This window comes from Porites lutea, chromosome 4, assembly GCF_958299795.1.
Source record: "Porites lutea chromosome 4, jaPorLute2.1, whole genome shotgun sequence".
NCBI lineage: Eukaryota > Metazoa > Cnidaria > Anthozoa > Scleractinia > Poritidae > Porites > Porites lutea.
Window position 1 is genome coordinate 470604 of NC_133204.1, and position 24889 is coordinate 495492.

The 24889-nt window shown below is 38.4% G+C and overlaps 1 protein-coding gene and 1 pseudogene across 1 annotated transcript; one reads left to right on the forward strand and one right to left on the reverse strand.

Annotated features, from left to right (window-relative positions):
• Positions 1 to 2033: 2033 nt before the first annotated feature.
• On the reverse strand, positions 2034 to 6678 carry LOC140935093 (cytochrome P450 3A4-like; annotated as a pseudogene).
• Positions 6679 to 7257: 579 nt separating this feature from the next.
• Positions 7258 to 21510, forward strand: LOC140935094 (uncharacterized). The gene is made up of 7 exons (XM_073384629.1): positions 7258 to 7657; positions 11695 to 12360; positions 13309 to 13347; positions 13478 to 13610; positions 14526 to 14761; positions 17405 to 17629; positions 19177 to 21510. Exons 1-7 carry the CDS (start codon positions 7582 to 7584, stop codon positions 19869 to 19871), a joined length of 2070 nt encoding a protein of 689 aa, XP_073240730.1. The 5' UTR covers positions 7258 to 7581; the 3' UTR covers positions 19872 to 21510.
• Positions 21511 to 24889: the final 3379 nt, after the last annotated feature.

Consider the following 24889-nt stretch of genomic DNA (forward strand, 5'->3'; position numbering starts at 1 on the left):
ATGACTTTCTTAATTTTTCTCTTTCCCCGCCGCGTGTCGCCTTTTCTCGCGTGGGGTGATTTTCACGTGCGCTCCCGTTTCGTTCGCTCCACTGTCCCTGAGGAAAAATGGGGGACTACTCGTAGTCTTAACTCTGGGTGTCCGTTTTACAGAGGTGTCCGTCTTATAAAGGTATCTGTTAAGACGGTGTTGACTGTACACTAAATATACTCTGGCAGAATCTGTAAACCAAAGTGATGACTGATGTAGAGTCAAAAAAGTCATCAGTAGTCCTGAATGTAAGTTATTTTCTGTTAATCTTCAGCTTCATTTCTGTGGATACCAGAGTGCCTCTGAGAAATACTTTAGGAGGAATTTCAATATCAGTAGCAACTTCAAAACTGTATTTTTTCAATAACCTTGCCAGAAGCAAGTTCATCCCTGCGAACCTCATTCCCATGCAATCACGCGGACCGTGACCAAATGGCATATGGGCATACGGATCACGTGACTGTTTAGCCTCGAGGGGAAAACCTTTCTCATGAAACTTTTCAGGCTCTGGCCAAATTTTGGGAACCCTGTGTAGTACTCCTAGGTGTCAGTAGCTTATTTCCAGAAGGAGGAGAAACAAAATGTCTGTCACAGACATCCTCCCCACCACTTGAAAGTAAAGGAAATATTAAATGTTACTAGATTCTTAACATTCAATGTTAATTTTGATAGTCTTAAAAACTTCAATTGACAACTGGATCAAACATTTTGAAAAGCATATATACATATTTAGTACAACAAAACTCAATGCAGGGCTGGCACTGCGGCAAAGGGCTGATTTATTATAGACCAGTCAGTTATATTTACGCGTTGCATGGACCTGACTGCATTCAGACAGTTTTTTTCATATTTAGTATATTCACACTCAGTAATCTTGGTGATTCAAGCAATCTGATTAGTTCGCTATCTCAGACTAGGACAGTGAATAGCAAGTTCCGCGCATTTTGTTTGGCTCCCATAACTTTTATAGTGAAACTGTATATGGCTGAGGACCCTGAAAACCATACCCTGTTCAGCAGCACATACCCACCTAAGCCAAATAGGGGAGAGCCCCTCCCCCTTCCCTTTCCCAAGAGAACAACAAACTCTGTCAGCATAATAAAAAATGGGACGAAGTTTCTACTCCTTGTCTCTTTATTACTTTTTTATAACCACCTCTACAATATCTCATTTATTTTTTTCATCATATTAAACAAGCTCTGTAGGTGTCACGTAAATAGTTTCTTTTCTATTTAATTTTAAACTAGAAGTTCTCATTGAGAAGGGAAGTACTGCCGTGAGTTGCGATGCGAATAGGACAAAGACAGTATGTAGAACAGTTAAACATATGAATTTTTTTCTTAAAGTCAATAACATAGAATTATGATGCACTAAGAGTAAAATACAAAAAATGAACCGATCACAATGACAAATATGCTTACATTCAGATACTGACTCGCCAGAGTTTCAACATGATTTTGTAATTCATTTTAACAACAGCAGTGCTGATAGACTGTTTCTTCATCGAACAATCATCGTGTACATGACGAGAAGAGTTGCGAACAAATAACGTAAAGACTAAAGGCCAAAACTTGTTTATTCACAGGTCAGGCAGACGTACAGTACACGCCGATCACAACTTTTAGTCCTGATTTCCGAGATAACAATCTAGTGTGTGACAAAAAATACTCGTTATAACTTATCTTGAAACTTAGCATTAAAAAAAAAACGAAAAAATGTCCCGTACAATAGTTTTTGAACTGTTCTTACCGTTTAGGCTGTTTAAAAAGACAGCAAACATCCGATGTACTACAACTTCTGCACAGATCTTAAACTCACATGAGAACAAAACAAAATGGCGGGTTGCTCTAAAGAGAAAAAAAGGCGCGGCAGCTAAGCACTTGCTGATTGAATCATGAAACCATGGAACCATGGAACCATGGAACCATGGAACCAAAAAATCTCAAATCGCTCAAGAATATGGGTGCTTCCGGCTGATGCCCGGCAGCAATCATATATTTATTGCACATGTTGTGTCATATATTCTGTTTTAGCATTTTCTTTCCTTCGTAGTTTCTCCAAGCTTTTGTTTAAAAGTAACCAGAGGCTGATTGCGAAGCCATTAATGTGAAAATGACTCTTTATTCTCATACAAGTAAACCAGGAGCCTATGACCCATAGGCTCCTGATAAAACTCACTTTCAAAAGGAAGGTTTTGCACTTAGCCTCGTTTTTGGATTACTCAGAAATGGCCTATTAAAAAATCCTCCTCTTGGTATCGCATCTTCAATCCATAATGTTTAATTATGTTTTGTTACTGACGCAATTTAATCAGCAGTTTGATTTCCTTTGCAGTTAAGGCAATTCTCAGGGTGACTTCAGGCGGGATCTTGGTATCCTTGGAAACAAGGAAGCTGTATTTCTTTAAGATGCAAACCAGCACCAATTTCATCTCCATCTGAGCAAACCTCATTCCAATACAGTTGCGGGGGCCATGGCCAAATGGCATATAGGCGTATGTGTCACATGACTGTTTGGCTTCAGGGGAAAACCTTTCCGGGTCGAACCTTTCAGGGTTAGGCCAGAGCTTGGGGCCCCTGTGTATTCTGTAGGTTGGGACAGTCACAGATATACCCTGTGGTACTTTCAGATTTTTCAAAATGCAGTCTTCCTTGCAAGTACGAATGCTAAATGGAGCTTTAAAGAAAAAAAAAATGAGAGGAAGAGCTTCAATTTTAAAAGTTAAGTTTTACCTGAACTGAGTTCAAGAACGTAGATACTTTTGTTTTTGGCCATCTTAGCTTAAGAAGAAACAAAAAGCAAACTACTCTGATACACATAATGAAATAATAAACGCATTTCAGCCAACACACATCTTCAGAAGTAACAAACCGTTAAACAACAACAGAAATTTAAAGGTAGAGACAAACAAAAAAAAACATATAGTAGAAAATTTGCATAAAAGAGAAAGTATGCAAATTAAAAAAGGTAAAGTTTTTCCCTGCTGACATTTTTACTTAGCAAAGGTTGTAAATCCAGGCTAATCAGCAGAGTCTCCTTAATCTTGCAATAGGTGTCCTACGATCCTTACGCCAAAATATTGAAATGGTCCCCTCCCCCCCCCCCCCCCGACAGTAAACAAATACTACCCCCTCACCAGCAGGATAAAGCCTGAGTGTCTCAGATATAACCATGTCCAAATATGGTAGCTCATTTACTGTCTCATAAGAAGGCATCTTGCTTTCATCATCCCAAACGCTGTCAATCTCCTTCTGTAGTTTTTCCTGTATGTCAGCATTGGTGGCCAGGTTATAACAGACAAATCCCAGTGTAGTACTGCTTGTTTCATAGCCAGCAATCAGAAAAATCACACTCTGTGCCAAAACCTCATCAACAGTCATTGTTTTGGAATCCAGCATGGTTGGGTCCTGTGCAGCTGCCAGTAACATGACATCCAATAAGTCCTACAACAATAAAGGCAACAACTATTTACACCTTAATTGTCTTCAACTTCATGATATATTTTTTTTATTCACAATAAAATGGAATTCCGATACTTTGCCTAATGACTCCAGGACTTTCAAGGCATAATGAAATGCATGATTTGCATGACTGGGATGATTCCAGCTCCAAAACTCTAACAGACTTAGACATACCATCTCTATACAAAAACAGTGCACCTCATGTCTAAAATCTATAAAAATAAGCAACACCTGTCAGGAGCCAATAACCTGGATACAGCAACTCCCATACTAGGACTGTCACATTGTTTTCACAGCCCAGTTTATTCTTTATAGATACATTTCAGAGCAATAATAGTCAAAATGAAAGTGCCAATCTATCTTAAATAGCATTTGAAGTTTTAGATATAGAAAAGAAAAAATAAATGAAACCTTTCAGGTCTGTAGATTTTGCTCACTGAGGGGCTTAAAGATATAATTTCTAACTTTGTGCAAAAATCGTTCTAAAAATAAACGCCACAACACTAGTACACAGAAGTTGCACACATTGGGTTATGGGCTCCTGCCCTTGTCTAATAAATTCTCCCATTTTCGACAAAGAAAGAACAAATTACAATACTTAGAATATGTGATACTCTATACAACCCTTTAACCCCAGGGGGGGGGGAGACTCCGAGCAAAACGCCATCATATTTAGCCGTGAAGGTCTCATTTAGGGTTGCTTGCGAAAAAATATAAAAATATATGTATCGTCTGTGTTTTAACATGGTCTCTTTTAGAGGTCAAAAAAAGCTTGGGCCATACCCAGATCGGTCTCCTTTAGGGGTTTACTCCAAAATTTCCGACAAGCATCCTCATCCCTTTCATATGCAGAGTCCCCCCGCCCCCCGGGCCTTTTACCATGGTGCTCAAGGATAATGATGCATATTGAAGTTTATTGTTAGGATTACCATAAATGAGTACATCATTGATGACACACTTCAGTTTTGGTATTTAATGTTTAAGGGTTTGTTCACTTGAAATGATAAATTAACAGTGGAAACTAGCAAAGTAAACAGAAATAATGAAATAAGCACCTTCTTTGCCCCCTATTATAGCGGAGCCGAATAACCAAAATTATTGTGGAATTGCATACATTTTAGACTTCCTACTGATGAAGAGTTATGGATACCTTCCTAGGTGTGGAACTTCCTGTTTGATTCTTCATGGAAACAATTTGTCGTGCAATGTCCATCAAGTCTTTCATGTCACGAGTTAGCAGGCTTGGGAAAACTCTACCTATTTTTTTAAATTGATCTTTTTGCAGCAGTTATGGCTGGGTCATCTGGGTTGTTCTGTGCATCTGCTTTCATTCCAAATGCACACTGTAAAATCACATCCATAGTAAGACCTTGAAAGTACCAGAGAAAGTATAAAACAAAACAGGATAGAAAGTGTCTTTACTGATAAAATGAAAATAAAGGAGAGTATGAAGGAACAACAATCATGTTACTTCATGACATCAAAGCTTTCTTCTGTCCTCGAAAATTCTTCCATTTTTATCATCAAAGTGTCACAAGCAGAGTTCCATGAGTGGAACCATCTGTTTCATTTTGTGCGCACTAAATGTGGGACTCAGGGTGTTACGGATCCGCCTCCAGTCTTCACCTTCAGCAAGACTTAGCATTTTGTCATAGGGTTCTGGAACCTTCACCATAAGCTGCAAAAACAACATACACATGATTAAAGACAACAAAAAATGCTCAATGCTTACGAGGCTATTCACAACCTGCAAGTATCAGAAAGAAAAGAGCAACTCAGTGAATTATGTCAGACTGTTTCTTGAAAACACTCAACTGTAATTCAGTTTTTTTGGCAGTACTTTTATTTTAATTCTTTGCTTAACGAAATCTGTCATTCATCACATTTTTATAAAAGTTAGAGCCATTTGAGTGCATAAAACCACCTGGTGCCACATCCTTTCCCTTCCCCCACATTTCATATGATACCGTTGCCTGCTGCACTTGAAGTTGAAAGTTATACTGTTCAAGCCCTGCAATGTCATGATTTTCAATTAACAAAAGAAGACTATAAACTGGGTGCAATATTGGAATGAATAAATTAATAATCTAACATGGGTGGGACAGAGGAAGGTTGAAACCACTCTCCTCCTTTATCTTTTATTCCAAGTTCTTGCCTCTTTATTCTGGCGTCCTCTCTTTAATCTAGTCCTTTTCATGATTGCAAAATATTAAGCATTGTTGCATAAGTCCCCCCCCCCCGGCTTCTCTCCTGCCGTTCGTACCCCTTCAGCTCCAGATTCTTCCGGTCCCCCACTCTCCTCCCATACCAGCATTTTTCATAGCAAGCCCCACCCTTCCCCGATCCTGCAAGCGGCGCCCCTCTTAGTTACTCTATTATAGTAGTTCGACTCAATTTGCAAAACTTACAGGCCGGTCTCGAAAAGCTTGAAATTTCTTAACAAAGACTTCTTTGACCATGTCTAAATCAGATATCACCAGAGTAGGTAAGCTGCCCAACAAGTACATGCCAAACACGTCTCCATATCTTTTGTAGTACTCGTCAATTTGCAAATGCATCTGACCTTTATGTCTTACTGCATCGAGCATGTTACCGATGAATGGAAGAGCTGTGGGTCCTGGAACTTTGTCGTCGAAAGTGTTTTTCAGAACGCGAAAAGGTGCAATAGAGTACCGAAGTGATGACGTCATAAAAATGAAATTTGCGAAATTATGGGATTTGTTAAGATATTCTGAAAGAACAACGTCCAAGACGCCTACTCGCCAAAAATTAGCAATTCGGGGCAAATTGTCTCTGAGATATTAGCCCAGTTATGCTGTGACGATTCCATACAAATCCTTCTAAATTCGGCTTGGTTCATAAGATTAGGAACCAGGTAAGATTTAGAAGGATTTGTATGGAGTCATCGGAGCATAACTGGGCTAATATCTCAGAGACAATTTGCCCCAAATTGCTAATTTTTGGCGAGTAGGCGTCTTGGACGTTGTTCTTTCAGAATATCTTAACAAATCCCATAATTTCACAAATTTCATTTTCTATGACGTCACACTTCGGTACTCTATACCCCAAGAATAAACAGAGAATATTATGAGCGTAGCAACAGCGATTGTCCACCATTGGGATATGAATTGCTCGATCAAGGTCAATAAATCCATATTCCTGCTTCTTTATCGACTCAACTTTAGTATACCCTGTGTAACCCTCAACAAAGGGGAAAGCCATTATAAACTTCACTACTAGTATCAGTCTCCCCCGAGCGTGCAATTCCCCTTTTGGGCGAAGCCTCCCGTTAAGGAGGAGTACCCCCCACCCCCCCCCCCCCCACCGGGTTCCGCAAAAGCGGCCTGCGAAAGTCACAGATCCCATGCGAGGCACGAACAAATCATCGTAAGGAAGATTTACTAGCATGACCGAGACAAACTAGGCTCCTATACATTTAATACGGCTTTTCTTCCATAACAAGCAAACTTAAAAATGCTCACAGACGCATCAATCCCATTTCCCGCGAAAGTTTTGATACTCTACAGGCGTACACCAGAGGGTACAAGTATGAAATATTCACCTAAACTGCAATTAAAATAATGTAGATGTATTTCAGCACGAAACCCTCCTACCCAATAAAAACGTGATTCGATTGCGAAAGGTTCCCAATGTAAAGTGATTGACGTTTCCATCCGTAGTGTGGCTACCGGATATGATGGGCATAAATCCCATTGTCTTCGCGAACGCGGGAAAATAAATGTCACACATGTGACCTTTGTGTTTACAAACCTTGGTGTATTTTGAACGATTGAGAGAGGCTGTTTACAAGTTTCGCTCGTTCATGTGGACAAGAGAATTTTATTTGGTCTTAAAGTATCTTTAGTGCGGTAAAATATTGGATTTACCCCTTGAGATATGTTAAAAACGTGGCCAACCTGAAGAACGAGTGGCTATTCATGCTTTATCGGAAATTTGAGACCGTCTGAACGATACGCCCTGGGACTTTTTCGTCATCTGCATTGAAACACGAACTGGTTTCAGCGCAGAAGTACCGTATTGCTTGGGCCTGAAAGATCTTGGTCTGCGGTGGCTCAGTAATTTCGAGCAAATGTGGCTGCGTTGTTCGTATCGTACCGTGTTTACTCTAGTTTTCGTCGCCTTTCCATTGATCGGATTTTGTCAAGGTAAGTAAGTTTCTTGTGTCAACGACAATGGTTTCCCGTCGTTTCAACAACTCCCAGCCTGTGGCGTTGTTTATTGTTATCTCAATAATTATTTGTGACTATTGTAGCTACCGTAACTTAATTCATAAGCAGCTAAATCTTGATCAAGGTTCTTTGTACGCAAATGTGGTCATAAAATTACAATAGTAAGTTTAAAAGCTTATTTTTACGTAATCTTACTTTTATGCGTAGCATAAGCTTTATACAATGTTGTTTATGTTTTGCTGTTTGTGGTTTTGTAGACAAAAAGCGTTTTATTGTAGTTAAAGTACTGTATGTCTACTACAAGGATCTCTGGTCATCCTCCTCGCTGCGATCATAAGGCAGCTAAATATGCTGCGATGAGGGTCGCCATATTGAAGCCCATTTTTATAACAACATGAAATTCACATTTTCGTGGAATATGAAAGCAGTCCTTTGTAAAAAAGAAATACAATGCGTTGTAGATAAGCAGGATCCAAAACGATGGTGATCACAACGATATGCCCCGCAAGGTGAAGTAGTCACGCGGCATTTTACGGTCCAGTCCGTAAAATATAAGCTTAAAGGTTACTGCTTACAGTTGTTTATATTTGCATAACAAATCTCTTTTAGTTATTAAAACTTTATTGCCCTGATATTAGAAATATATATTTTTTTAATGTCAAAAGATAGTTCAAGATAGTGTTCTGTCATATTGAGAATTGAGAGAGTGAATTTTAACTAGAAATACTGACCAGTACGTGCATCACAGAGCCTCGAGAAGCACAGGTAAAGGACCAGATGTAGAAAGTAAGGGGAGAGAAGCCAATGGGTAAAAGAAAATATATATATATTTTTAAAAACAAATGAAACAAATAAGCAAATAAAACAAAACAACAACAACAACAAAAAAAAGAAAAAAATAGGACGGGTTCTCGCTAAGGTAGATTCGAACCCCACACCTTCGGCCTTGATGCAACCTCTCCTTACCACTACACTACTAAGGATGATTGCGCAAGTCTGGAACTTCCCCCAGCAAATGCTGTTTAAAGCATCTAATCCATATGCGAAACTCAAAGCATACGGACTAGACAAGAACAAGAATGTTCTAAAAGCGTTGAAGTCTCGCTTGCTTGGAGATAGATAAGAACTGAGGAGGCGATTTATTCTAAATGAAACAGGATTTTCTTGCTAAAAGTTTTTCACTCTTGACGATTATTGAGTCATGTTTTAATAAATGAAAATCGAGAGTTATTACATCATTGCAAGAGAGAAAAAATAGTCCTTTGGGAGGGCATGAGCTTACTGGCAATGAATAGTCTGTACAAATAAAAGAGCAATGCCGGATACCTATGGTGCAAAGCATAAATGTTTAATGCTGTGTGCTACAAGGATAATTTTCCAAAGAGAAAATTTAAATTATTTAATAGTTTGTATCGCTCAGTGTACCTTGTTTTTTTCAACACGTTTGTTTTCTATTTCCAATATGTTTGTCGTGCGTTATCTGTGGAAAACATACGTAATTTACATGGTAAGTATAATTAAAACACTGCCTGTACCTAAAGCTACTATTTATGGCCTTCATTCTTTATCATGCTGCTAAACTATGGAACTTACTACCGCATTCTATGTGTACCAGTGATTTTGCAAAGTTTGAAAACCAACTAGCTAGCCTAGACAGTAAAGAAGTTAGAGTATATTGTATATACAGGTAGTGTTATTTTCAATCAACTTTCCACAAGGTTTTTTTTAGGCAGGTACAAATGTCGGACCAGATCAACTCGGACCGCCTGTCCGGGTCGGATCAACTCGGATCGACTGGGATCAAATAAAAAAATTAAAAATAAAATAAAAGTGGACGCAGATCAACAAAAAAAAATTAATTTAATTAACAAAACTGAAAATTTAACCCATTTGGAGGGTAAAAAAGTTTTTTTTTCTCCGTGGCTTTCAGCCGCCATTTTGTTTTACTAGCGCCAGTTCCTCTCGGATCATGTTATGAACTCGTGGTTGCGTTACACAACGCGCATTCTGTTTCAAGGATACAGATATGGATGACCTAGAGGAAGGTAAAATCTCGACCATTTGCTTCATTCCAAAGAAGTCACCTAGAATGTATATATTTGCTTATTTTTAAGTGTACTGAATTATTTATGAGAAAAGCATCAAAGGCCTGATCTGTTGATCGCATTTAGATAGTTACCGAAGAGTCAGACTGAAGAGTGTTCTCATTCCTGTTTGTTTTTTTCTGCAGGACTTCTGAAACTTGATTTTAGTGATACACTAGTGAGCAGCACACATACGATCCGAGTCGATCCAAGTTGATCCGACCCGAACTGGCGGTCCGAGTTGATCCGGTCCGACTTTTGTACCTTCCTCTTTTTTTAATTTTGTTTATTCGAGGAAAAGTAAAGTTTATGTATGTATGTATCTATATAGAGCTGATCATCAAGCCGTATTAAATACAAATTCAAAGGTATATTTCAGGAAAATGAGCAGGCTATCGACAGTAAAAAATTAATGTAAATGCATTTCATGGCAATGAAAGAACACATGCCTAACAAAGCTGACACATGTACAGCTCATCTGCAAAGTAGGATGCAAAATGTATGTTTTCTTAGGTGGCTTTCCCCTGTTATTTTCAAGCTAATGGTCCAAATCACATCCATTTTCTGTAAAAGATACTTCTGCCTTCAAAATTTATTGCTAAAAGCATTTCTTGACCCCTTAAACGGCCGTTAAAGCAACTGGGCCAGGTTTATGGCAGTTTTGTTTATACACTGCATTGTTGCTAGGCAACTGCATTTGCCCAAACTGACAGATAGAGAGAGATATTTATGACCAAAGCAAGATCATGCTTTGCTTAATGATTATCATGTGCGTTGTTGTCATGTTCTGTGCTCATGATAAATTTATAAACTTGCTTCACAATAATTATTGTTTTGGAACCCTTAAACATGCTTAGACAGGCTTGATTTATTGAAGTTTGGTCACGTTTAATTTTGAACTAAACAGGCTAATATTAATAACAGGCTTGTAGTAATAACTCAGTGTTTAGCTTTTGGAAACAACAATTAATATTTAAGTGATATTCGAGCATACTGTTGGTATATATGTAAATTACAAGCATATATGTTTTGCCTCAGCTATATCATACTCCTCCTCTGACGGGTGATTCCTGACTTCATCCCCCTCCCCCAAAGTCTGTAGGGACAGGAGCTTGTATGCTGACGCCACAACCAAATTTTCTCGGATGGGTAGATAACCAAATTTTCTTAGCTTTGGACCTCCCATATTAATAGTTATGATTTGGTAGATAAATTCGTCTATTGTGTGTAAATTTTATTGTGCAGAACATTAAGCCCCATCCACACAAATGCAGATATTTGCACTAATGCACATCTTTTTATTTGAATCATCCTTCCATATATCTACATGGAAACAGTGAATCAGCTCACCAAAAATGCCTTTCTTTGAAACCCCTGTCTGGATCTCTCTGGATTGGATTTTTTTAAATTGATGTGCTTGGCAAATTCTTTTAGATGACTGAAACTGGATATTTTTTTAATCTGTAGACAAATTTAAACTAAGCTGTATTTATTCCAGGATTGTCAGGCTCAATTCCTAAGGCTACAACACTCCAAAGGGTTCGAGTTCTCAAAATTGCACAAGATTCCATAGATTCATAGGTTCACAGATCATCAAGACAGCCACAATAACACAACATGTTTTCACACACCGCCTCAGAGCACTTGCGAACTAAACCTTATTTCATCGTGCACAAAGTCAACTACATGTCTATCATAAACCTGAATCCAGACTTAAATGAAAAACTTGCAAATTCGAATAGGCAGGCAACAAGCTTGGATACTGTTCTTCAAATGCCAGTCAAAGTTTTCCATCGACTTTGCTCTTTGTGATTATCAAAAATATCAACCATCCAAATTTCTAAACGTACTGCAAGAAGCATTATTTCATAAACTAGTGGTGGTAGTAATTTGCAATTTTTAATATATATTCATCTGTTTTTTCTTTAGATGTATTACCCTATCCTGTAGGATTGTACCCTCTTAATAATATTCATAAAACTGATGATGCCAGTTGCTATGGTAACCTGGGTGGTACTGCCGAGGATGCTCACCTTGTAACAGGTCCACTCAGTGAACCAGATACTGCTTACGAGTTTGCAGGGAGCAGCACAAGTTACATTGATATTCCACAATTGCAGCACTTTGATGGAGACACTTCTATCACAATATTGGTGTGGATTTTACAAACTGGACAGGCTGGGTCTGTATTTAAATATGGCAATAGTGACAGGGAAGTAGGAAGGTGCTTATCATCTATGACTTATTCTTTAGAACTTTACACATCAAGAACTTATTCTTTTAGCGCACAATTTGTTGAACCAAATGGAGAGTCAGTTTCTCTTAGTAATAATACAGTCACTCTTGTCAACAAGTGGCGTTATGCTGGTGTGTCGTACAACCACAATAGTGGCACTGCAACATTGTGGATAGATGGTAATGATGTTCAGAGAAAAAACCTAAAGAAACTGAAATTATGTACAGATGGAAAAATTCGGATTGGTGGCAGAGAAGAAGAAGGCAAAAGCTTTCAAGGAAGAATATCATGCCTACAGATTTATGATAAAGAACTTACAACCATGGAAGTAACAGCTGTAAAAAACAGATGTTTCAATGGTAGTCAACGTATGTATGATTATCTTATTTTATTATTTCAGAGTAATAAAACCAACTGTTTATATGTGAAAGTGGTCAATCACATAGCAGGACAGTGTAACCTAATTTAGTTTATTTTTACTTTCCGACACAGAATATAAGGAATGGAGTTTAGCTCTATAGCTCTATAGCTGAACCCCATTACCATGTTTACTTCATGGAAGGATTATAAGAAAAAGAAACTTAACAAAACTTAGTAATCTTCCAAATAAGAGAAAAGAAAGCAAGAGATTGAGGATTTGGAACTTTAAACACCTTTCTGTTCTACACATATATTATTCACAAATCATTTACCCTAATTGTTGTCAGTGTGTTGAAATAAATGCCACCCTTAAATAATGCTAAAAATTCAATAAACACCACAGCGTTTAATGAAAGAAATATGATTAACTTTTTATTTTTGATATCTGATGATCACTTAATGTGTGAAACTGACATGACTGCCTCTAATTCTCTATCTCAGAATTTTTTATTTTTGATGTATATGTATCAGTCATGACCCATATAATACAAGCACCCTTCCTCTTTCTGTTGGTCCCCTCAGTGTCTGTATTAATTGGGTTACACTGAATCTAAAATTTCAGTTGACTAGGAATTTAACATGGGGCATCTTTTCACACTAGCAAATATAAACCCTAGAAACTGTAACATAACCAGAACCATAATAGTTTAAAACTTTGAGAATACACGTATCTGGATATGTGTTTTAGCATGAAGTACAAAGAAAGATCAAATCAAGGATTCCTTGTATCTGGGAGAGGTGTTCAATAAATTCTTGTGTTTCCCTTAGAATTTATTGATATTTTAGGGTAATATTTTGAGTGGGATACTACACTCAATGTTAAAGCAAGCTTACGTGAAGTAAATTATAATGTGTAGTAAAACAGTTGCTTTTTGTCCTTTAAACAGCTCCCGTGGACTGTACAAAAGTTTCTGTGCAATGTAAGTGTTAGCTCAGTTCTGTCCTTGAATAGAACATAACAATGATGCTTTTTAACTGGTTTACATTAATGCTTGTCAAATTTAGAATAAATACATTGTATTATTTGTAATGTTATTTCTTATTTTTGTTTGATAGCATGTGGTGTATCTATGAGCACCCTGTCAGGAACATTCTCCTCCCCAGGGTACCCCACTGGGTATCCTTATGATACAGCCTGTAAGTGGGATATAAAAGTTCCAAGTGGATATATCATTACTTTGAAGTTCAGGTGTGCTATATTTTCTTCAGTGTTCAGGGCTTGAAATAACGGCAGGTCAACAGACAATGTCCAGTCAAAAATAGGTTTTGTCTGGTCAAATCCTTAGATGGTTGGACATTTTGTCTGCTCTTTTACCCTTCTAATGTAATTCAGACGTTCACTTTTTTTAAATACAGTTGGTCAAGACTGAACATTATTGACGTTTGTAAAGGAAAAAGTGGCGAGAGAGAGAAAAAGGCTACCAGATCAAGAACTTTTATAAGTTAAACCATTCATAACACAAGGCCTCTGATAGGTCGCAGAAAAAAAAAGTCAAAATTCGTGGGTGGGATTTTTCTGGGCAAATTTCGCTAGAAAGCGATCTGTTTTGCGCTGATTTCACAAACGTTTTTAATGAAAGAAAACAGCAATTTTTTCCAATTTCTTTTTTTTTGAGGGGGGGGGGGAGATGATGAGTGTTAGCCTGTGCAATAACAGCAACAACAGAAACTTTGACTACTTATAAATGTTGCCTTTTTAAAACCAGCGATTTTGTGCTCAAAACCCCCCCTTGCTTTGCGATCTCGTTTAGACTCAATCAGAGATCATCATTTGCTCTTTTAACAACAGGAGCTCAGAAATGCACCAATGGTAAAACTTTTTATATCATGCACTGGCCAGTGCCCAGTTTTTCACAATAGTAATCTAAGAACAGTGAAAGAAAACTGGGATAAGTTGTAGCCATTTGGGCCTTTGGCTTGTGTTCTCCTTTTTTAAAATACTATTCTAGTTAAAACCCCCACTGGAATGATAATCTACATTCTTCAAATTACATAGCACAAAAATTGCTCTCAAAAAAATATTTAGACTCACCAAGTTCTGTATCAATAAAAAATTTTTAAACAATTGACCAGAAAGTAGAACTGACGTAGACTTTATCAACAGGGTTTTTAATTTGGAAAAGTCACACAGTCTATGGCCAGAGTGCCCTGACTATGTTATTGTGCGGGATGGCATTAACAGTTGGTCAAAGCCTCTCAAATCTCTGTGTGGTGGCCAGACAGGCTGGGAAGAAGAAATTGTATCATCTGGGAATGTTATGAGGGTGGAGTTTAATACAGACAGGGAACGCTCTGCTCCAGGCTTCACTGCAGAATATACTGCAAGCAAGATTTCCAAAGGTAATGTGAAGGATTTGTATTTTCGTCTGAATGCCAAGAGTAAAAAGTAAAAGCTTTGACTGGGCAACAAACCATAACCAGCCACAGCAGCGACTAAAATTTGTAGTCACAATTACACAATAATTTGTGCAAAAAATTATTATTTTTATTATTATTATTATTATTATTATTATATTGATTACCACCACATTCCCGATCATATCAAATCACTGGTGAAAAGTCTTTACACTGACTTCAATACGTCTATTCTTACAAGTGAAATTCGCACTCTGTTTATATCTGTTGCTTGTGATGTACTCCAAGGTGATTGCCTTAGCCCACTTCTCTTCAACTTGTGTTTTAACACGTTTCTACAGCATATTAAATCCGAAAAATACCGTCAATTTGGCTTTTCCCTCAAGTTCTTAAATCCCCTCCACTGGTTCCAGTTCGCTGACAATGCTGCTGTCATAAGTGGTCAGGAACCAGAAAATCAACATCTAATCAACCGCTTTATAATCTGGTGTAATTGGTCGAACATGATAATAAGAGTTGATAAATGTTCTACTTTTGGAATACGGAAACTTTGCACTAAATCTGTCCAATATTTACCCAAACAATTGATCAATGGAGTTCTAATTCCCTGTGTGGAAATGGGTGAATCATTTTGTTACTTAGGCCGCTTCTTTGACTTCAACATGTCTAACAACCAACACGTCTGAATTGTCCTCTCTTGTACAGGACTTGATGAATGACATTGATATAAAGCCACTGCATCTTAAACACAAACTTCTTCTGTACAGCCGCTATGTCCTATCTAAACTGTCCTGGCATTTCACTATAGCTAATATATCCAATAATTTTCTAATATTTTCTCTGATGAATGCTCCACATTCTTAGCCATGATGGATGACATTGGCATTGACAAAAAGCAGCAACTTTATATAAACAAGAAAATGATAAATATAGCCATTAGAGCAACATATTACATCTTTTGCTGTAGAAATAGGAATTGGGAAAGCCCAGAATTAATGCAATTTTGATTTCTTTTCTTTTCCTTTCTTTTCTTTTTTTTTGTGTTTTTGTTTTGTTTAGTTTTATTTTTCTGAATAATCCAATCTCAAGCAGCATTTGTAAATTGCCTATACGTAGCGAGTTTTACAATTGTACATTGAAAAACTGAAATAAAGTTTCCATTATTATTATTATTATTATTATTATTATTATTATTATTATTATTATTATTATTATTATTACTATTATTATTACTGTTATTATTAAAGAGCTTGAATAGAATGATATAAACAGCCTATTAGAGAAGTGCCTCAGGGACTTCACTATGATGGCCTTCAAGGGCTAGGCATTGCTTTGGAATTCTTTGAAAATTCTCTTCAGTTTTTACAATATGATAAGCTAAGGGAAGATCTAATGTTTTAAGTAATTAAAATCTCCCATCTTCCCCTGAAATAACTAAGCAAGTTCCAGCTTAACTGTTCAAATCTGTCCCCTAATTTTTCCTAAGAGTGCTCACCCTTAGGAGCAGCCATCTTGATTTCAAATGTATGGATGGAGGTGAAAGAATAACCACTATAATCCCCAGGGCTGACTCCCTCAGTACATTTGAAACCAAGATGGCCCCCTGTATTGTTAGCACTTAATTCATGGCGCTGCACCTGAGTATTTAAGTAATTTGATAAGTGTTAGGAAGATGTGTAGATACAGTCTGCAATCGAATGCTGGCATACTTCTTGAGCTACTGAGTACCAGATTGAAGAACACTTAAAGGGATATATCAGATTCTTTTACATCCACTGCTCCTAGACTTTGGTACCCTGCGAGCAGAGGCTACATTTTCGCATTGTGATCTGGTGTGCGAAAGTAGCCTCTGCCGACAACCATTCAAATCCATTCAGAAATCTGGACAAATAAATTTAAAAAAATGGTTTTTTCCTGTTCTTGACCAGTTTAGAGCATTGCGTGAGTCTTGCGTAGCAAGTCAGAGTTGTCGCAACTGTTTTATTCCCGTGAAACTCGTGCCACTTGACGGCAGAGCTGACAATTAATTTGACTTGCACGTGTGACGAACTTCGCACATCCACGATAGAAAATTGAACGGTTGTCGGCAGAGGCTACCTTTTGCATGACAGCTCACACAGCGAAAATGTAGCCTCTGCTCACAGGGTAAGACTTTGGAATAAGTTGCCTTAATTTTGAATATCAGAAATGCAGGCACGTAAGCCAATTTTAAATCTAGTTTAAAGACATATTTATGTCATTCATCTTTCAATGTTAGCTTATCATTTCAGTATGACGTTTTGTAATTTATATTTATAAGGATATACATGTAGAATATTAGCTAGTTTTTATGATTGACGTTTTGTATTCTATGTTTATCAGGATACTTATTTCTTAGCTAATTTTTATGATTTTAAAGCGCATTTGATCAAATGTATGTGTAAATTTTGCACTATAGAAATATTAAATATTATTATTATTATTATTATTATTATTATTATGATCTTGTGGGAAAATGTGGTTCTGTGGGCAGTCTAAATTGCAGTAAAACAGATAACCAGTCTCAACAATCAAGTACCTTCATCACTAATTTGACTACCTTGCATTCATACTATTTTTTTTTTTCTTTTCCTTCTTTGTTTACATCAGATGAATCAGATGAGAAAGGGCTGATAGATTTTAGTCGTCACTATACTGGTATTGTGATAGGCGTGGCATGTGCAGCAATATTTGCTATCTTAGCAATCATGATATTCAGTCACACCAGAAGGAGACTACGGGGAAATCGTAGTGACACTTTAACCCGCCGTCAGTCTATGCCCTTCTCTGATAATGATGTCTTTCAGCAGAATGCACCACCAACATATGATGATGGTAAGCTTTCATTTCATAAGGTGGTTCTAAATTTTGAGTCTGTGGACAAAATCCTGCAGTGTGACCATTTAAATGAAACCACATCTCAGCAGTACTTTCACATGGTACAAGTTATTTAGTACAGTGGAACCCCACTCTATGGAGACCCGTATATATAATATTATATGTAGTAAAATCCAACTAGTGGTCTATTATCAATGCTACATTCTGACTGGTTGAGCTACTACTAGGTTATATGTTATAGCCCACAAGTAGCGAAAAGTGCCGGCTTTGAAAACCAAAACAATGGCGGCTGAATTGCGTTTTGCTAGTTAAAGTTAGTTTTGACCAACTAGTTGGATTTTAGTAAAACAATTATTCCTCAAGCCCGAATGGCCTCTGAGTCAATGGCCCATTCGGCCTTCAGCCTCGTGGGCTAGCTATTGACTCAGAGCCCATTCGGGCTCGAGGAATAATTGTTAAATATAGTCTCTAATATTAACCTGCTCGATACGGACACATTATGGACACTATGACATGTCCTGTTTGGTGTCCCTATTAACCCAGTTCTACTGTATTTATTTCTAAATTTTGAGTGTGTGACTATTCAGTTGAAACCTCTTCAGCACTACTGTCTCATGGTACTACAGTCAAACCCCAAAGGGACCACAGAAAGTGTCCATTTTAACGGGGTGTGTTCATATTAAGCGGGAAATAAAAGAGGACATAAGCTTAATCGTCAAATTAAACTTCTCCAACCTTCACAAAGCCAACATTACGTGGTTTCAGCGGGGCTTAACACTAACTTTTCAACTTAACACTTACTACTTTAGTGGCTAGTGACAAGTAAGATGTTACTAGCTAAAAAACATTTTTACCAGCCAAGCGTTGATGTTACCTTGTTATAATGAAGTGACCACATTAATGAGGTTGGCTTTCTATGAGAATTTGTTGATTGGCCAAGAAATAACTGTCTGTTGTCTGCATTAACAGGTGTCGGTACTAAGCGAGTTGAATTTCGAGAAAATGTAAGGGCTTTCTCTCCCCTGGGACAAAGCAAACTGTCTGCAATAACGAGGTGTCCATATTAAGCGGGTGTCCGTCCCTGTGTCTGGGGTTCGACTATATTGTACAAAATGAAATCTAGAATTTTTGTCATATGCCATGTGCACTCAGTAGGCAAGGAAAGTAGACATTATTTTTTCCTTTGCCGAGCTTTTCTACCCTGTCTGTTGATTGCTCAAGGGCGATCACTACTGAAAGACCTTAAGATACACAGTTTCTGGCTACCATCACGGGTAGGTTACCACATTTGCCTTTTAGTTATATAAAAGGCAACCATTATTTCGCAGATGAGGTAACGGTGTTACCTTTCCACCCGGTAGTCTACACGTTTCTCCGGGGTAGGAAGCAATCTACCCGTATCGTGGCTACTAGTACACGCGTACATGGAAAAGGTGTATCTCGTCTTAACACTTTTTTTCTGAAAAATAGTGCTGCATTGGAGTGTAACTTTTTTGTAATGTTTAAACCTCTGTTAAATTTTGTTTTTTTGTATAACATTACAGTCATGCGGTTTCCAGAGCTTTATCCTCCAACTCCCTGTCAAGGATCATTAGCCAACACTCCTGCTGCAACACCTCGAAGAGGATCACCAGTTTCAACACCCACACTGCCCCACCGCTTACTCAATCCACCTCGATCACCAGCTGTGATTCCAAAGGTTGGAACACCCATTGGCATGCCTCTTTTAAACACATGGCGAGGGAGTAGTACACCACCAAGTACATCCAGAGTGTCATTACAGCGGGGTATTTCACCCTTAGCAAGAGCAGAGTTGACACCGCAGCATTCCCGACCTGCAGATCATCTGTCTTCAGATGAGCAAGATGGAGATGAGGATGATGAAGAGCTGCCACCATACCCAGGAACAGTGAATGTTGCATCGGTGTTAAATCAAGTGAGAGAAACTTTAGAACTTAGTAGACTTGCTACAAGGCAAACGTCAAATCCTTCATTAAGTGACAGTAGTAATTCATCTGACAGTAATGATAACAGGACAGTGGGTGGTCAAAGGAGACCATGTGACACACGTGCCGCAGTTTTGGATAATACAGGAGATGTACAGACAAGTCTAGAACCAAATAGAGTGCAAAGTGGTGATAACAACACTGGTGATCTTGATAATCCTTGGGTTTCCTCCAAGGTTGCTCGAGTAGCTCCACCTGGAAGAACTTTACGATCGATTGAGTCTGATGTTTGACTGTTGTTGTTGGACCATGGCCATGTTTTGCTTTGGTAACGGACGGACCTCTGTGTTCATCTTAACATTGGTGGGGGTGCTCTTGGCAGGAATGAGATCATTGAGGTTACCCACTGAAACGGAAGTAAATATTGAGGAGTCCCTAAAGTTTCACCAACTTGAACTCGATGAGGCCTTGCTTTTTAAGTAATACTCATTTAGAGTAATGATACAGTAAAGAACTGCAACAGCACATAATCTCTGCCAGCCGAAAAGCTGAGTTAGCAGAGATCCTAGTTGTAGTGGGATGGGCCAGATTTGTGTTTTGCCCTGCAGTCGGAACATTTGAGACGTTTAAGTACACCATGAAACTGGAAAATCGTGGAATTGAAAGATATCACATAATAGGTTGAGCCGCAGTGAGTTGAACATTTTTGGCTTGTAAATTTATATCGTCTGGGCAACCTGGTATCACGTTTTACCGAGTGTAAAGATAAGCCAGGTAAAGTAACTCCTTGAGATCTGTGAACCATCAGGCGCGGAAATGAATGATACCTTCCAAGTAATCCTCTCGTGCTTTCAAGAAAAGTCAGAAAAAGTGCACTTTTATCAAAGTTATAGAAGAAACAGCACGTAGTTACTAGTATCTTTAAAAGATGGTTCGAATCTTTGATTGATAGTTCGTATGGGATGGGTCAAAGATCATAGCCCTCCAGATGGAAAGCAAAGGAGGAGCCGATAGGCCTTTCCACGGTTTTTTTCAACTTTTTATATGGACAAGTTAGGGGAAATCCGTCGACTTTGCTGAAAGAGCGCCTTTAAATTAGTATAAGTGCCAAGTTTGAAAGCGATTAGTTGAACGCTAACAAAGATACAGCTCCTTTAAGTCTCGAAATGTTACAGACGTTTGTATGGTGGTGGGGGGGAGACAAACTTGCACAAACTTGGCAAGTTTATTCTTTCTAAAGCGTTCTTTCCAGTGGTGTCGACGGATTTTCCCCAACTGGTCCGCCATGTTTAAAGTTGGAAAAACCGTGGAAGGGTCTATTACAAATGAAGATCACTTTTATTATAAATCATGGTGTTTAAAACGCTGTACCCTTCACGGGTTAAGAAAACAGAGAAATTGCAATGCAAGTGGTTGTAAAACGCTCCTTTTACGATAGCACTCATTGATTCTGATTAGTGCTACTCTACGGTCAAACGCTGACATACAAATCATGTGAAAAGGATAATTGCCCGAGTTTGCCCATCTTGAAGAGGAGAAGATGTACGGCAATGAATGTCAGCCATCTTCTCGCGTCGAAAAACTCCCGACTCGAGGAGACCGCAAATTGCAACCTTAGCAACAATAAGGTACGAGAGAAGACCATGAAACTGGCCTTAGTGCCCAAACTTTTCAATCCTTGAAAATGTTACATAGCAGAGGTGCTTAATATATGACTAAAATTATTATTTATTAATTTACATGAATTTTCAAAAATATAACGGTTTTTAACTTAGCATACATTTTTTCGACAGAAACGTCTGCCTTGTTCAGTGCTAGTTACATGTATGCAAATGCAAAAATTGTCCTTCTATATTTGAAGATTACTGTAAGCTTGCTACTACTGTGTAGACCCTCAGTATTATATGTGAATAAAGCGACATGCCCGCCTTATTTTAGTTGTGGTTTATTTTTGGTACGCCGGATCAGTTATTACACAGGGAACGCTTTATTATGTGGCGCAGAGCTATTTTTCTCCTTTTATTTGCAAGCCAAAGTAATACTAAAGTACACTTAAGTGCAGATGCTTGCTCGCTAGATTGGCCGGGGGGTACCCCTGGGAATGATTGGTGGGGATGTGCCGCCTTGTTCTCCAAATCCTTACCCTATTTCAGACCAAAAAATTTCATTTTTCCGAGTTCCCCCGGGCCTCTGTATCAAAACGAGGTTAAGTGCTCAGCCTTTGATATGAAAATGACTCTCCATTCTCATGCAAATAAAACTCATTTTCACTAGAAAGGTTGTGCCCTTGGCCTCACTTTGAAAAGGAGGGTTTTTGGAAGTCGGAAGTGGCCTATTGAAACGATGAATACGTTCATACGCTCCTACAAGTTCACTCGAGAACTGTACCAGAGTCCAGACCCAAATGGGCAAATTTTATTCCCTTTTTCAGACCAAAACGGCGCCAAAACCCTTCCCTTTTGGGCGGCACACACATTTATGGCTTATATAAGAAAGAACTCCCCCCCCCCCCCCCCCGGGCTACAAGTACATTGTCGCCAACATGCACTCTGTAGTTGGCCAGCCTTAAGAGGCTTCCAGAGTCAAAAAATGTAAAAGTGATCACAAAAAATGTATCCCTTCCTACCTATATTTACCCTCGGCAGTGTTCAAAACGCAAATGCTGCTGGGTTGGTGCTGAGTGAATTCCTAAAATAACTAATAATATTCAAATAAAATACAACCTTTGTAAAAATCCATACTTTTAGAAGGTAAACCAGTTGGTTTTTATTTTTAAAGCGTGGCCATGGAATTGATCACTCAAAGCTACCGAGAAACAAAACTAGCTAGTGCTCAGCAGGACAGGTCTTCGATGAACACGGAACTTCGGATCGCAAGTCTGGGGCGCGCTAAGACTAACTGCGTTGCCACGCTACTCAGTCACCCTAATCCACTGCCAAGCCTGTCAGTTCATCCTATCACCCGGCATAAGACAGCGTTCTGATCAAAGGCCAGAGACTCATTCCGTTCTCTTTAGAACTGTAACTAGACTCCGTGGCATGGCTGATGTCACTCCTTCAGCGTTGGGTTTGGGTTATTTATTATAGTTCACTCTTGTTTGACCAGACTGGACATATTTTTGAGTTTTCGTCTTCAAAGCTACGGAGAAAACATTCCCCAGCAACTGAAAGAGAATGCTGGAACTGAAACAGGAATTAGTGACTGTCAATCCATTTCCGACGGTTATATCGCGCTGCCAGCAAGTATTAAGAAAAAGGGAAAGGTTCTGCCACTAACTATGTGCCGGCCGGCTCCATTAGTGGCTGGATTACCAGGCCAGGAGCCCATTCCTCGAAGTTCCGATAATTAAAGGACCCATTTACATTTAAGATAGAGACTTCAAAGGTTTTGCAGGTAACATGATAACAATAAAAGTTAACAAAACAAAATGGACGGGTTTGTTAGCTTGAACCTTCTCTCTTACTCTTTAAATTTTTATTTCAATATTTGATTTTAACCCAAAAAGTTACTGACGGCTTCCTGAAGGGCAGTAGCCGGACGAGAATTCTTCCAGGAAGCAAAATAGGAAAAACTGTTCCAGTCATTCATTTAATGTTTTTGGCAGTTACTCTATTGCTCATGTTTTGTTTATTTTTTTTTTTGTAATGGTAAGATTCAAAGCAGAGCTAACAAAAAAATAATTTAGGCTAGAGTATGCACGCGCCGATTGAATGTAAAATCAAAAGGACAATTTGAACGACTGAGTGCAGTATGATCGAGCTCATTGGCTTTATGGCCAGCTAGCAAGAGCAAAATGGTTGCCTAAAAATCACGAACCATGCTATCCCTGACACTTGGTGAAGAAGGTAAAATTCTGACAACGTAACAGCGACAACCGTTAATTAATAGGAGGGTCTGGTAATCCAAAATTTTGTGCAATCCCATAATCCCGAGCGTTAATTTTGGCATCCTACCTCCCGCACATACTTGCAATCACGAATCTCACTAAGATTTAGCTTTACAATTCCCAATCCCGAGCTTCAAATAAAGGAATCCCGAATCCCGCAAAACCTCTATTGGGGATTCTCTCTTGCTAATAGACTAATAGTTAGATGCTTTCACCACTAAGTGATGACTAAAAAATTTCCTTTTATACACAATACACGCCGTCAACACACGCTTCAGTATTATCATTTGAAGCGTGTGTTAAAATAATTTGAGTGTCCTGGGAGATAGCTTCACAACGAACAGGTATTCAGAAGAGCACGAGGTATTAAAACGCTTTTGTTCACCGTGTTCTCGAATGCTAACAGTGAAGTGCGGCAGCACATGGTATGCGAGGGATAACCTTCTTTAGCATATATTAATAAAACGAAACAGCACTTGTTCATTTTCCAAAAAAAGCTTTGCCGCAGCCACCCAGTTTGATTAGAGCGTTAGTCAGCACTATGAGTTAAGAAAACATGAGTTACTCGAGATGACATAAAAGGACGACGACCGCCACAACACAATACATTTGACATTAGAAGCCGAACACACTCGTAAATTGGACGGATAAGTATCAGTTTGGAAGGTTTTTAGTATTAAACTTCTTCACAGAAAAACGTACACTTTCACTTTCGAGGCTTGGCCAATTTCTGCGTTAATAAACCATAAGCAATATTTAAACTGTTTCCACCGTTTATAAGCGGGAGAAAGTGCCAAGGAGAATTTTCACCGCTGGGGTGTCTAATTCACCGGTTTTTGTTTTTGTTTTTTGCTTTTTTTTAAATCAAGCTCTCCTTTTATCTCATTAGGATTCTTTCAGTTTTGTTTTGTCTCAGCCCAAACTCTTCAAAAATCTCCGAGTTTGGCTCAGTTCAGAGCGGCAGAGGGTGATGTTGTTTTGCGAAGTCCTCGTGGTTCTTTTTGTATTTATCATATTAACACGTGCCAAGCATGGAAACCACTACATTGCTTCTTATTTTCTTCCAGTTGATTATTTGATTTTAAATTTACTAATCATAACCAAGTATGCCATTACTATAAACAGGTGTATCCAAAAACGTTGCTTAGATTGCTCGGCAAAATAAAAAATGTTTAGCGAGAACACATGGTCAACCTTTCACTATTTATATCCTAGATAACAAGTGCTTTTGTTTGACTATCTTTTCGTAAAATATTTTCTAGCTAAGGCAATTTTTCCGAAGACGGTGTGACCCGGTTCCTTTTAAAAGGATCTATTTTAGCTTTTTAACATTGAAAATGTTCAGCTGAGTGTTGAGCAATCAAATTGAGCCGAGGCTAAAAATATTGATACTATCATGGAAGCAAAGTATAAAGTTAAATATAT